The sequence below is a fragment of the Haliotis cracherodii genome, unplaced genomic scaffold, assembly GCF_022045235.1.
Source record: "Haliotis cracherodii isolate W230 unplaced genomic scaffold, xgHalCrac1.p SCAF_23, whole genome shotgun sequence".
Classification (NCBI taxonomy): Eukaryota; Metazoa; Mollusca; class Gastropoda; order Lepetellida; family Haliotidae; genus Haliotis; species Haliotis cracherodii.
Genome location: NW_027266279.1, coordinates 5,371,319 through 5,387,076, shown reverse-complemented (window position 1 = coordinate 5,387,076; position 15,758 = coordinate 5,371,319). Strand labels below are relative to the sequence as shown.

Sequence of the window (15,758 nt, the reverse complement as noted above, 5' to 3'; positions counted from 1 at the left end):
ATTCCTGGAACAAATGTAAACATGTGGAAATAGTATCAAAACTGCCAACTGCCTCATAGCCTTCGGTGTTAACGATGTGACCGCAGAGAGCTGTGCCTTCGTGCAACAGATGTTTGAGGTCAGTGGAACACAGTAGAGACGCAAATATATTTGAGCCCTGGGACACAAAATATATGATAGAGACCAGAGCAACGGCAGTACATTGAAATCCATTAAACGGTTGAAAAATACTACAGTCTTGCTGCAAATTCGCCGACACACTGCTCAGCATTTTGCTTTGACTTTGCTACCAAACGTTTCACTGATTAAAAAAACAGGGGGAATTGGGTTAATTCAAAATGCAGAATATAATTATTCCAAATAATTCCAGTGAACATGGGCATCCAAACAATCAAAAGTGTGGAATTCAGCCGTATTACACACAATTTGAGATGTCGCTAAACAGCGGTAGCGAGAACTAAGGTCTGATTTTAATGAGATTGCCTTTTGATGAACGCTGCAGAAAATATTCACAAGTTCAAATGAGTGTACGTGGATAGGCTTTGGACTTGTTGAGATGTAGTACTAGACTTTAAGACAAAGGGCCAACACTCAGAGAAAAGTCGTGATCTACCTACATCCTCAAGGTAGATTTACTGCTTCATTAGTCATCAATAAATATCTTTACAAATATTTTGTAGACCGAACTGTAAATGGACCATTCTCATGTCCGGACAACGCTAACTTACTTAGTCGTTCCGGGGGTTTACCTTATGGGTCATCAAAACTAGCGCGACACTGCCGTGACACTACTACGCCAAAAAAGCGACACTACGACGGCGATACCGCGACAATACGACACTACGACGGCAATACAGCGAAAATACGACACTACTAAGGCAATTGTTCGACAATACTGCTACACAACTACTGCTATACTGCTACAATACGACACTACTACTACAATACAGCAAGACTACAACGACACTACTTCGACAATTCTGCGGCAGTACTGCATCATTACTGCAAAACTACTGCAACATTAATGCGACCCTACTACGGCAATACTACGACACTACTACAGCAATACTACGACCCTACTACGGCAATACTACGACCCTACTACGGCAATACTACGACCCTACTACGGCAATACTACGACACTACTACGGCAATACTACGACCCTACTACGGCAATACTACGACACTACTACAGCAGTACTGCGACGCTTCTGTGACAATACTAGCACACTAATACGGCAGTTCTGCGACAATACGACACTACTACGGCAATGCTGCGACTCTACTACAATACAGCAATACAACTGCGACACTACTAAAAATCTACTTCGGCAATAAGGCAACAGTACAACAATAACAATGGGACACCACAGTGACATTACTGCGACAATACTGTCACATAACAACGCACAAATATTTTACTTTAATTCGCAAAATCCCCGCGAAGCCTCCTCAGAACACGCGCGATTTTTGATTTTGGTATTTGCGTATATGGAAACGTACTCATTAGAAACACTTGCCATTCGTCCGTCTACAAGAACTGAAATTAGTCAAGCAAGTTTGTTTTGTCTATGCAATATCTATGGAATACTACAAGGGACATGGTCTGGTTATCGCATTGTCGCCCTTGCAAAAACAAGCAAAAAGTGTCAAAATTAGCCAAAGCGCGACATTTTTGCCATGTGTCGCATTGTCGCGGTTTGAGTTATCTCTTTTTACCAAAGCCTTGATCTTGAAGTAGGAGTTGGGGTCTTGGAGGATGTTGTTCACTTGCTAATGGAAGTGGACAGTGTCCATGATGACTGTGGCCTTGCACTTGTCAGCAGGGGCAATCTTGATGGTGTTGTCATCTCGGCCTTAAACCCGAATCAGCGCCCTTCCGCATCGCCCTCCGTAGGAAAAGCCTTCCACATCATCAGCTGCCTTCTCAAACAGCAAGCCAATATTGACACCAACTTCACCAGCTCGAACTCCCTCAACAACCTGCCATGAGCCAACGGCAGGAACATAACCAAACCCCCAAGAGCCTAAAGGTGTAGTTTACAAAATTGACTGCAACTGTGGACAATCTTACGTATCTGAAACACCCTGCCCCATCAACACCAGAATCAAAGAGTACAAAACCTCAACCATTAAATCAGACAGTAAATCAGCCATCTCGGGCCATGATTTCACTAAAAGAAAACTAACGCCGCCACAAGCCATCAATCAACAGAGATCAATGCTATTTCATCCCATCCTACTATGAACTCATCAATAATCAAGCAATGATCACTTATCCTGTTTAATTAGCTTCAAGTCTCATTGTCTTCAATCTATGTGTTCTCTGTCCATCGTGTTGTGACAGTATTATCCTTCTGTAGTCAACACTTACTCATGTTTTCCCACTCATGTATTTTGATGGTAAACACACATGGATACTGTAAGTATGTATAAATATTTAGGCTTAATTATTTCGCCAAAACTCATTTGGACCAGAGCATGTAAAACAATTTCTGAACAGGCTTCTAAAGCACTGTGGCCAGTAAAATCCCTGATCAGGAGACTTGAATTTACTCCTAAAGATTCGTTTTACTAATTTGATAAGCAAATTGTACCCATTTTGTTATATGGTTGCGACATCTGGGGTCAAGAAAGACGGGAAAGCATAGAAATTGCCTACCGAAAGTTTTGTAAATCTTTGTTACACATTGGATACAGATCATCTGACGCTGTTGTCTATGGTGAATGCGGCAGAGTTCCTTTGTACACGACCTATTTTGTAAGATGTACCTTTTAACAGTATTAAAGTTGTTATCCATAAAATTGTGTCTAACTTGTCATCCGTCAACTTCTAAGTAATGCCTGTCAAACAATTTAAGTTGTAAGTGTACACATATTACAACACTTTGTTTAGTCTGTAACGACCCTATTGCGACAGAATGCTGGAACACTATGTTTAATCTATACTGAATATACTGCGACAAATTGCTGCAACACTATGTTTAGTCTATAACAACTCTGTTGCGACAAACTATTGCAACAGTATGTTTAGTCTATAACGACTCTACTGCAACAAACTGCTGCAACACCATGTTTAATCTATAACGACTACGTTGCGACAAACTATTGCAACACTATGTTTAGTCTATAACGACTCTACTGCGACAAACTGCTGCAACACTGGGTTTAGTCCATAACGACTCTACTGCGACAAACTGCTACAACACTATGTTTATTCTATAACGACTCTACTGCGACAAACTATTTCAACACTGGGTTTAGTCTATAACGACTATGTTGCGACAAACTATTGCAACAGTATGTTTAGTCTATAACGACTATGTTGCGACAAACTATTGCAACACTATGTTTAGTCTAAAACGACTATACTTAGACAAACTGAAGCAACACTATGTTTAGTCTAAAACGACTATACTTAGACAAACTGAAGCAACACTATGTTTAGTCTATAACGACTATGTTGCGACAAACTATTGCAACACTATGTTTAGTCTATAACGACTCCACTGTGACAAATTACTGCAAAACCTTATGTCCATAATGCGACACTACATCAATAGAACTGTGATACTGTTACAAAGTTACGGTGACGCTGAAGTGAAGGTACGACAATAATACGGCACCACAACGACACCTGTGCAAAGCTACATCGATTGCAAATAAAAATTAAAAATACTGCAATACTGCCGTGAACAAATGGAGACACTAGTTCTTCATTCAAACTTTGATTTGCATTTAACAATACTTTAATTTAATGTTCAACTAAATTTTATGGGGATGAAAGTTATATGTAGGCAGGATGTGCCAACCATGCATCTTTAAATGTCACTTCATTTTATAACCCACTGCAACCTGAGCCAGATGATTAAACTAAACCATCGCTAATAGCCGTGGTCATCTGCCGGATTTCGCCAACATGAACAAGGGAGAAGGTCAAGGATCACCTTTACCGGGGGGATAAACACAGGATTACATTCATTTTGGATTACATCACCAAATTGGTATATATATGAATAGTTTATTTGCATGTGATTCCATGGCACTTCATTTGCAAAACATAAATCTGAAAAAAAGCCCATAATATTACTGTTTCTTGATTGGGTGATAACAGAACGGGTGGAGTTTGCGTTGCATTATTCCCCTTAAAGATGTGGCTGATTTCATCGTGGCCTACATAATTTTGTGTTTATGATCAAACAAGCGATCTGTTGGGTGTCCGTGTTGTTGATGATATCTTAGAATTTACTTCAATATTTGTTTTTGGTTATGGAAGTATAAACGTGGAAACTGGTGTACAACGAGTGGGTGAATGAGTTGGGTTGAATAGTATTCAAGTTATTTCGCGGCGTGTCAACTTAATGTGGGATGAAAGCCCCAAGTGATGCAGGTCTAAGACGTTTACCACTTCGGTGAAACCCACGAGCACGGGTATGGTGCTGACAAAACTAGAAACATAATCGGGACGAACAGGGATTCGAACCCACAATCATAGGTTTCTGGAATGCCAAATGGACGCAACTCTGCACAGCGAATCGCGGCGCCTAAGACGACTGGGACACCCATGCCCCTGGAACCTGGTGTACAAACTGCCTTTTCTGATGTACACAGTGCGCCAACCGGATTTTACGTTTATACTCCATGAATGAAACTGTTTTGTTGAAGTATGTTCTTCAATAATATGTAATGTTAATAATATACATGTATTGTGTACAATTTCTGCTGCTATATTACAAGATGTGTGGTAAGGCCTTGCATGTGTTAAGTACATATCTTAACGATAATTAACTTTCACTCTTAATTTCAGTGCTAACTGACAAACGTAAAAGAGAGAGTAACCTGTGCGAAATGGGTTTGTCAGGGATAAAGAATAGTCACCTACAAATTCTGCGTAAGCCTGTGAACCGCCTCCGTGGAGCGTCTGCCCTGAGAACGGAAGTCAGTGGTTCGAGCCCCTGGTCGCGTGATACCAGAGGATGGTACTTGTTGTTAGCCTGCCTGGCTGTCGGTATTCAGGTTACAAAACAAGGACTGGCCGGCTCGGAATCGCAACAATGTATCATTTTTGGACGTATCTTTAAATCGGGATAATTTCGAATTGTCTACAAAGGTACCTGTTTTCTTTTTTTCGCAAATTGTTTTTTTCCACCCGTCCGCATTGCTTGTTGGTTTCACCGGAGAGAAAAAAACATCTTGGACGTGCATACCTTTAGGCTTTATTTTTCTCAAACATTTAGCGGACCCCCAGTGTTTTGAGACCAAAAAGACAACTCATTTGCAATATCCTATTGTTTTAATCCCTTCAGAAGTGCCAAATATTTACAAAAAGTACATATGAATGAGCTATATGAATATGCTATTGTATGCTCACAATGTTACAGGGTAATTTATACAAACATAACATTTGCATTAGAAACAGGGGGTTGGCAAAGGCCACGTTGGAGGTGACTAATTTCATGCAATTTGCAAAGGCAATTAACTGCCAGAAATGTCAGTCAGACTTGCAGGTCACAGTAGGCGAATATGGAAATGAGGAAATTCGTGGGCACTGCAGCTTTTAAGTGCAGAGTTGTTTCTGGTGAGCACATTGCAAAACCAGCACCTACTGTGACAAAACTCCAGTCAGCATCATGGGCGTCAATATCATCATCGTGATTTCTGCAGTGGGTAAGTATGCCTCATGGTGCTGATCTCATTGTATGTCAACATAGCCACATGGAATATATAATTATCATATATTTCGTTCGTATATGTTTATTGGAGATCAATGCGGAATGTTCCCCAGGAACCTATGTTGCGTCTTCGGGTTGGGCGTCTTCCCGTCGAGCGGGGAGGTCGGTGGTGCTATCGCAGGCAGGAAAAAACAACCGTCCTTAAAAAGTGTCACATTGTACTTGTTATCCTGCCTAGCATTCGGCATTAACGGGGTAACAAGGACTGGTCGGCTCGGAGACAGTATGACGTTTCGGTGACTTGGTTGATTGCGCGTCATTGTCGCCCAACGGCAAGGGTCTGGTCTTGTCAAAGATCACTATTTTGAGGTTGATGTCATATAGCTGGAATATTGTTGAGTCCGGCTTAAAACCTGAAACAAACAACAGTTGTGCAATGCGAACAGCACAGTCGCCTGAGTCATTAAAACTGTCCTTGTACAGTTCTTGTCCAATGCGTCCAAATCCTGCCCGACGTGGGGTCGAATCGCATTAGCACCGCGATCGCCGGTTTCAACCAAAGTTTTAGGCCTGATTTCGAGGTTTCGTCCCACAAGCTTTACTGAAATATTGTTCTAAGCAGCGTTTGACGTGATCAGTTGAATTGCTTGGAAGTATAAATGTTATGCATTGGAGTCTGAAAACTCTAACTGTGACATACTTTGAAGAGGTACCGATGCCATGTGATTGTACTTTGTCACTGCACACAGGTAGTTAATCTTGTCAGGCGAAGGTAAGCAATGTGGTCCGCGTACAATAGATGGCTGCTTGCCTGTGTTCGGCAGCTTCACTCTTGAGAGTTCCTTTGACTACTGAAACACATTGCGGTGCCTCCTTATGCAAGAGATTAGTTTGAAATATGACTTTCTCCAGACAGCAGTCTAATGGGTACCCGGTAGGATGAGACGGTAATGTGACCATAACGTTTTCGCAAATCATACGACCGTTTCGGTTGCATACTTCGAATTCCTAGGGAGCACAAAATGAAATTTAAGCGCACACTGATCCAAACACCGCGTAAATAATAATGGCGCGGCGGGATATTGATGTTGCATTATAAACTTACTAACTAATATCATTAAAGAGAAGGGGCGGTCGGGTAGCCTAGTGGTTAAAGCATTCGCTCGTTACGCCGAAGACCCGGGTTCGATTCCCGACATGGGTACAATGTGTGAAGCCCATTTCTGGTGTCCCCCGCCGTGATATTGCTGGAATATTGCTAAAAGCGGCGGAAAACTATACTCACTCACTCACTCATTAAAGAGAACCTGAGAGAAGTATTTGTTCTCAGGTAACACATATAAACTTACGAGATAAACAAAGATCTGTTGTGAAGGCTTTCGTTCAGTTTACTGATCTAAAATGATTTCATTTTAATATCATGAATGCATCCATATGTTAAATTTGTTAACTAATTTATGAACGATGCGAAGCTGCTTAATAAAATACAGAAATTCAATATTCGACACGAACACATTTCATCTTCTTCTTATGAAACAATAAATTCCGATTCTACCAGCTCAAACCATGACGTACTTGGATGTGAGATCTGTGAAGATCCGAAGTAGAATAGGTCTTCAGCAACCACTACTTGCCGCAAAAGGCGACTATGCTTGTCGTAAGAGGCGACTAACGGAATCGGGTGGTCAGGCTCTCTGACTTGATTGATGCATGTCATCATAGTTGCGTGGATTGATGCTCATGATGTCAATCACTGGAATGTCTGGTCCAGACTCGATTATGGAATATTGCTGAGTTCGGCGTCAAACAAAAAAGAAACAAACATGGATATGTACAGATAGAAAATATATTCATTTCCTCGTGTAAATGATCATGAACAATATGGATACCATGTTTATAAATATTAAGTCGTTTCTGATAAACATTCCTACAAAAACATAGTTTTTACTCTTTTTTCAATATTATCAATATTAAAACTAAAAATATGCAGGTTGGGATTTTGAGAATAGACAAGTGATCTGCAAATAAGGAATGAAGGAGTCAACAATATTCGAGCAATATCGCAGCTGTGGGCACTGGGAATTGACTACAAACTATATTTATGTTCGGAAACGAACCCGGGTGCTCGGCGCTCACTTGGCTGCAAACAATTGGTAGCAAACAGAAAGCATCGCGTTAGTCTGAATCCCTTTCAGGACGTGTCCTACATACATACACATGGCATAACTGTCCCGTTAGGATCAACAAGGATTTACTGTATACATTGTAATATAACTGTAGTCATTGTAGGCATGACTGACCAGGTATTTAGACCCAAATAACATGTCCTGTTTAAAACCGGTATTTCCCCATATATATATATATATATATATATATATATATATATATGGCGGGTGCCAGTGATGGGGCAGGATACACCCCCCTTTCGCGAACACCTGGTGTCATCACTGTCTGATGGTGATTCATAAACACACGTTGATGATAGAGTCTTAATCGCACAATCGACTCGGTTTTTGTAAAGGTTTCTTATAGTTGTGGAATCGTTTTGTCGCTCTTATTTACACTGACTTGCTGTCAGTTTGGCAGTATGTGACCATTTGTGTTTCTGTAAGGTCAATCAATTTTCTTCCAGTCAGTTTGGCGTATAGTTGGGACTGTGGTTCCGAAATGAAGTTGGGAGTATGTATGTCAGGCCTGACAGGATATACTGGCGATACTGAAGTTTTCTGCAGGTAAGCTATAATAAATAATATCCCAATCTCATTGAAACAAAAACTTAGTTCTCGGCTACCGCTACCAAAGATCTGAGGACATCCCATTACGGGTCACGTCAAAACGACCTTTCATCCGACATATCAGAGCGTCGTTTACCACATCGGAAAAGTGGCAGTCGGTGTGTTTCTTTTCTAATCAACCTCGAAAGTTCAACACAGGGTACTTCGAACAACAGTAGGTACGACTGACTCCATCAAAATCATCGTCTATCTCTCGCTTCAATGTCATAAACATTTGAAAAAGAGAAGAGACTTTTTCAATAGCCCGTGGGAGGTACTGCCATACAATCTCTGCCATCAATAAGAGCATTCCAGAATTTTGTTTTGTTCAGTTTTCAAATTTGGAATCGACATCTCTCAAAGCGTATTCTGGAACGTAAGTCTGAAAGGTTGAAACAAGTGCTGTAAATCTGGGCAAGCTGCCTCTTGTTAATAATTTCATTGGTCGGCCAAAGTTCGCGAGAGGTCCTTCTGACGTTACCTTTAATGGTATGTCCTATAACGGTCTTTGAGAAGCCAAATACATAAAGTTGGTTCAGCTGAGGAGAGCTTGATTTAAATCCACCCGGTATTCAGTTATGTCGTGGTGGGTCAGTTTCCTGCGGTAGTAAAGTGGCGCTGGTCCAGGAAGTGTACCACTTTGGTTAAACTAAACACAGACGCGGTAGCGAGAACAAAGGTATGATTGCAAACAGAATGAATAAACCCAAATTCATCAAGTTTGTTCAGCTGAGGAGGGTTTGATTTAAAGCCACCCGGTATTCACAGTTATGTCGTGGTGGGTCAGTTTCCTGCGGTAGTAAAGTGGCGCTGGTCCTGGAAGTGTACCACTTTGGTGAAACTAAACACAAGCGCCATGATCACGGCGAACCTGGCGTTACCAAGTTAAGAGAATTTATACTGTAAATCGGACATGGTGTTGAAGTTGAAACTTTCGTTGACGTGTATCTTCCCCTGTCTTTCCTGTAGTGCTGCTGCAGTGACCAAAACCTGTGTGGCTCGTGCGCTTGATGAATGCCCAAACCTACGCTCCTCCTACACGGCACGAAACATGGAGATGATGCAGAACCAGATTTCCTCCATATGTGAGTATTTCCACAACAGAGAGCGAATCATCATCAACAGGTGCTCATACAATACCAAAGACGTCAGTTGATCAGTTCGCGAATATCAGCTTTATCTGGACGCGCTCGTACAATTTCCAATGATTCAGTTCAGATTCCTGACAGGTCAAGAAAACTATGCCCAAAATTATTGTTATCGCCAAGCTATTGAATGCCAACACACTTCTCTGTATAATACTCTTAAAATATAACGTTACACTGGTAATATATGAAGCCAACGAGCACGGGTATGGTGCTGACAAACCTACAAACATAATCGGGGCGAACCGGGATTCGAACCCACAATCATAGGTTTCGATATAGCGTGCCCAAGGGACGCAACTCTGCACAGCGACTTGAGGCGGCTTCGATGCTCCCCATTTTTCCATGAATATCCCTATAAATGGGTTTCACACATTGTACCCATGTGGGGAATCGAAACCGGGTCCTCAGCATCAGTGCGAACTCTTTAACCACTAGTCTACCCCACCGCCCCTTGACGTTAAGAGATATTAGACATAACACACGCATCCACTGCCAGGGCTTGTCTAAAACAATGACTGAATATGTTAACAAGCAAAAGGCTTACATAACTGGTGCTGCTTGTGGTGTCCAGGTCTATTGGTTGTGGAAGAGTCAATAAATGAGTGAGTTTAACATCGTTTTGAATGGTGCTTCAGTCAATGCGGGAAGTCCCTCTATTGTTTCAACGATCCAATATTTTTCATGCATGGGTAGTGGGATGTCAATTATTCAAGCCTACATTATATAATCCTTATCAAATTTAAACCCACATTTCAATTAATATACACTTGTAATTTGATAAAAACAACGACTGTGTGTTTGGATGTTATATTGCACTCAAGCTAATTATTTGTCGGAAAAAAGGGTCGTCAGACGTACAGTAATTAACTTCGGGGACACATCACTGCATGGCGGGAAATCAATGAATGGCGTGAAAGAGTATATTCACCATGCATAGTCAAACCCACCCAGAACTTTTCGTAGAATGTTAAGACTCCCCAACACTGCAGCCTTCTGCATTACCCAGATTGTCAGAAGGGCTGTGTATTCCTGGTAGCAAACCTGGGCACTCTCCCAATGTCAATCAACAGATTGGGAGGTACCAAACCTAAGGCACCGAGAACAATGGGGAGTCGGACAACTTGAAACTTGGGTTGCAAGCGTGATATTTCGAAAGCAAGGTCCGCATATTTGTCATGTGTTGCCTCAATCTTGTCAATCACATTGCTGTCAAAAGGGACAGAAAATTCAATGATATAAATGATTTCATTGGATTTATCAAAAGGACAAGATCAGATTTGTTGGCCTGGATACGTCTAAGGCTGTAAATGTGCCTATTCCAAAGAATTTTGTATTTATCATTTTTCATGACGCCCTCTACATAATCCGGGTCGTACCTCTGCATCAAAACCACATGCATGGCGAAGACGGTAATAAAATGATCGAGCCATTCCATCATGTCGCTTAAGATACTGTGTTTATGCCAAAGCTGGGCATACACTGACAATGTGTCGGACAGTCTCATTAAATTCATTACATAATCTACATTATTATTATTATTATTATTATTATTATTATTATTATTAACACTATTATTTTATTTGACAGGTCCTTCTACTGATGGAGATGGTGAGTATATAAAACAGTAGTAAAGCCCCGTTAAACCGAACGGTATCGTTTCCACTTACCGTTTCCACTTACCGTAAAGAAATGTCCGGATAAAATTCGCATAGTCGCTTAGTATTTTTTACTGTCTAAATGAATACGTTAAGACTGACAACATCGGAACACGGGGATTTGACCAAGAAGTTTAACTTGAGCTTCAGGTATATGGATGATCTAATATTGTTCAGTTTTGTTCAAATAGCCAATATCCTTTCATTAATTGACCCACAGAGAGTGTTAACAACTCGAGTTTGTTCTTTCTGCGAAAATCTCAAAGAGCTCCATATGACTCTCGCTCAAAAGTTCTTCGTCCATTGTGACAGTCAAGGCCTCAGAAGAGCATTTAACAATATTTGGAGACTTGTGAGAATATTTCCAAAGTAGTGACTAAAATGTCCGTTGCAATTCTGTCAACATGAACCATATGTTCTCGTGTTTGTTCAGGTAAACTCTTGATTTGATTTGAATGTGTTTGTGACGGGCGCCACGAAGGGGTAGGACACGGCCACATTTTGGCGAACACCTGGTATCGTCACTGATTGACAGTGCTTTCTCGGCGAATAGTCGGGTTAGAATGGATCTTTAGCAACCAATGCATGTTCCAGGAAGCGACATACCGGATTAGGTGGTCAGGCTCGCTGACATGGTTGATGCATGTCATCGTTTGCAAATTTCACAGAGCGATGCTCATGATGTCAATCACTGGATTGTCTGGTCCAGATCCAATTATGTACACACCACCCTAATTTAGGTGGAATATTGCTGAATGCGGCGCTGAACTACATAAAACAAATGATAGTGATTCATAAACACATGCTTATAAAAAATCAGAATCATACAGAGGATTGTTCCAATGATTATAGAATGGGTCTGGTACTTCCAGTCACAGATTCGTTGAATAAAATGGATTGGAAACAGCCGGGGTTCGGATTAACGGGTTTTAAACTTTAATAATGTACAGATTTTTAATGAATAATGTTACCATTTTGTGACAGGTTTGGTCCTACAATGAAAGTATACATATCTCAGTGTGCTTCTTAGGTACACGACCCATGAAGGTCCGGGGTAGAATAGGTCTTAAGCAACCCATACTTGCCGTAAAAGGTGACTATGCTTGTCGTAAGAGGCAACTAACGGGATCGGGTGGTCAGGCTCGCTGACTTAGCTGATGCATGTCATCGTATCCCAATATGCGCGGATTGATGCTCATGATGTCAGTCATTGGATTCATTAATTAATTACAGATCGCCGTCATGTAGCTGAAATATTGCTGAATGAGGCGTTAAACAACAAACAAACAAACAAACAAACAAACAGCTAAGGTGCACAAACAAAATGACATGAAAAATTGAAACATTTGAAAATTCAAAATGTCAGGAAGATAACAAGCCACTCAAACACTATTTCAGCTACAGCTGAAGACGACTGTCAACCTGGGTACATGGGGAGACTCATGACGTGTGCGGCGCCATTACAGAGTCTGGACATGGACCCAAGTAGTGCGAACTACCAACAGTCTTGTCGGTAAATACACACACTTCTTCTTATGTCAGTCGTGTTATGTATTGTGTATGTATATTGTTCAACTAATCATATATGTACACTCCATTACGTCATTATGTCATTCTGCATAATTAGTATTATTGCGCAAACGTGATAAGGGGGGTGTAACCTTAGAGATGTAAGGACATTGTTTTCGCATATAGTCGAGATTGTTCTCTGGCTTTGGCGTTTTATATTTGCTTGAACTGGGTCGATATTCTGTTGGTGCCTGAAGTCCCTTAGTCTCATCATACGCTGAGTTGCATTAATCAATTGCGCTGAGTGAACTACAAAGAAATGGTTTGGCTGAGACCCTAAAACGGACCTCCCACTGTATTGCAAAACCGAACAACGAGTGTTTCTCTTTACCTGTGAAGAGCGGAATCTCTCAACTAATACACAGCAGAAGTAATTCCAAATTAACATATTGTTCTTGTCGTTGTGTATGGGAGGGTTACCGGAGAATGCGGCGACAGATACACACTTGCTATTTTGTGCAAAATGTGTCAGTGGCGGGTGCTAAAGGTAGAGCAGGGTATGCATACCCTTTTCGCGCACACCTGGTGTCAACATAATTTTCACCACTTGTTTTACCTTCTGCACTCGAAGGAATCTTGTTTCGGCAGATAATGGAGAATGTTCTCTGGCTTTGATTTTTCATATGAATGGATGCGGAATCAAGTTGACTGCAACATATGCATGCTTATGTTTCATCATAAATTAGAGGCATATATGGTTGGGACAGGGTTAGAGTTAGTTTTAGGTTTCGGGTCGAGATTAAGTTGGGCGATAGCTGTGACCCACCTATGCAGTCTGTATATGCAGTCATCACAAACAAGAACATCACCACCAACAGTAATGGCTATAATAATAACAGTGTTTTATCTGATTAAGTGTCATCGTACTGCAAGATAGATAAGAAAATTATCAGTTTCTGGGACCTTTTGCAGTAGCATTTATTTACATAAACGTTGTGTAATTAGATTGCCTGAGACCAAAAATCGTTCTTAGATAAAATGAACAAGAACTTGTACCAGACACGACATGATTGAGGAACCACAGCCATTCCCTTTTCAGATTAGGCTATATTAACATGTTTCCTACAAGTGTCTGCTAGCCGAAATAAGAGTGCATGAAGTGGGTTTTACATCGCTTTGGATAGTATTTCAGTTATGTCTCAGCTTAATATTAATGTGGGAGGCAATCCCAAAGTGCTGCACGTCTCAGAAGCAGGTGAGGTGCTGACAAACCTAAAAGCTAACCCAAGGGACGCAACTCTGCACAGTGAATTGCGACGCCTCAGACGACTGGGCAACCTGTGCCCTAAACGACTAAAACATAAATGTAACCAAACAATGCATTTCAGTAATTGTCTTCTGTCAATTCAAATTATTTACGAAGGTGATTGCCGTTCAGACTGACATGGTCCGCTATGTTCCCCCATGTATGAATATTTGACTACATTGTGGCAGTAGCAAATACTGTTTTTGAAGATTAAATGATAATTTGTTTTAAACAGAGAAGGCCTTGCAGCCGTGGATTGTTTGGAGGGCGTGTTCAATAGTTGTTCCAGCAAACCGGAGATCCAGCAAATGATGGCCGGTATGGACACTGCCGCCTTGAGGAGGATGCTCGGCAGCTGTAGGTGAAAACTGGTCTCTGTTAACAAGATAAATATACTTATGGAGCGAAACAATGGAACGCATGACGTGTAACCAGGACTAGTTGTGACTGTGACGACTTAGCCATACACTGCATGTGTAGCTGCTTGCTGTTACGTATGTTTTGTCGTGTCAAGTAACGGGAATACTTTGAAAACACAGTGGGATAACACGTCTTTCACGTTTGCAACCTTTAATATATTATATTTCCCCGGACGATGTGTAAAGTTAATTATTCAAGAAACTACAGAGGAATTACTCTTTTATTTCAATTGAACCATAATGCAATGCTTTAAGATGAAGTTTCCTGCAAAGCTGTTGTCCAGGTGCTCATAGGTATGGTCACTGATTCAACCTGAAGATATTCAAAAAGAGGAATTATTAACACGTGTATAATTTGAAAACTCGGACATAAGGTAGTGATTGTATATTTCTTCTGTCCCTGCTTCAAGTCACATATCTTATTTTTTTTCTAAATGAATGAGCAAAAGTAATATCTTAAATTAATAAATTCAGGTGATCCAGTATGTCCTGCGAACAATGTATATTTCGGCGCAAAACCTGAGCACAAGTTATTTTTTCCAGGAAGAAACTATCGTGTTTTTTTAAAACAACAGCATTCTAGCCCTCTCTACCTGAAATGGTCGACTCTGACAACAGGCATAGGTTCTCAACGGAGAAGATAAAGTTTATATACAAAACGGATTATCCCTTGTCAGCTCTTGGATTAAAGTGCAAGTAAACTCAAGATTGCAACTTTGCAGACTTTAATACATAATCACTGATGCTTGACCAAAATTAATTTTGTAAAAGGGAAATAGCGTTAAGCGGACGTTTAAAACGACAGTGGAAATCGTCCCCCAAACGAAAAAAATCCGCCACTGAGGGGATTCCCCTTAATGGGGTTAAAACCGGTTTCCGGTGTTTGACACGTTGCGCAATTACACCGATCATAACGATCGGACCGACACCAAGTCTGCCTGCTCCTGCCTCGGATTTGTTAATGCATTGCGGCCTTTTTGTGTCAGCTCATCTATTTGATTACTGTGTCCACAACTTATGTCACATTATGCCTTTTTAGTAAAAGCATCGAAGATACCTTCTGTTGTTTACTCAGGGGATTAATCCCAAACAGGCATTCATTTAGTTGAATAGGGCCGAGGGCAGCTGGTTGTTTATTTACAACATCCAAACTGGGTGTTTGCAATGAAACGTTAGTTACCGATTGTAAACTGTTAACAATGTCAACATGAAAGGTCGCTTCACACATTTAACGATATATGTAATGTTGTAATTCTTGTAGGATTAACCGAAATA

General features: G+C 40.9%; 1 protein-coding gene across 1 annotated transcript; it reads left to right on the top strand.

Annotated features, from left to right (window-relative positions):
* The first annotated feature begins 5,574 nt into the window (after nucleotides 1-5,574).
* On the top strand, nucleotides 5,575-14,429 carry LOC139471961 (uncharacterized). The gene is made up of 6 exons (XM_071254470.1): nucleotides 5,575-5,667; nucleotides 8,305-8,404; nucleotides 9,416-9,531; nucleotides 11,182-11,202; nucleotides 12,648-12,762; nucleotides 14,300-14,429. Exons 1-6 carry the CDS (start codon nucleotides 5,631-5,633, stop codon nucleotides 14,427-14,429), a joined length of 519 nt encoding a protein of 172 aa, XP_071110571.1. The 5' UTR covers nucleotides 5,575-5,630.
* The last annotated feature ends 1,329 nt before the right edge of the window (nucleotides 14,430-15,758 follow it).

Coding starts and splice junctions, on each gene's coding strand:
- LOC139471961 (XM_071254470.1), top strand. CDS start 5,631: ATGGGCGTCAATATCATCATCGTGATTTCTGCAGTGG. Junction 5,668..8,304: donor CATCGTGATTTCTGCAGTGG/GTAAGTATGCCT, acceptor ATTTTCTTCCAG/TCAGTTTGGCGTATAGTTGG. Junction 9,532..11,181: donor GAACCAGATTTCCTCCATAT/GTGAGTATTTCC, acceptor TTTATTTGACAG/GTCCTTCTACTGATGGAGAT.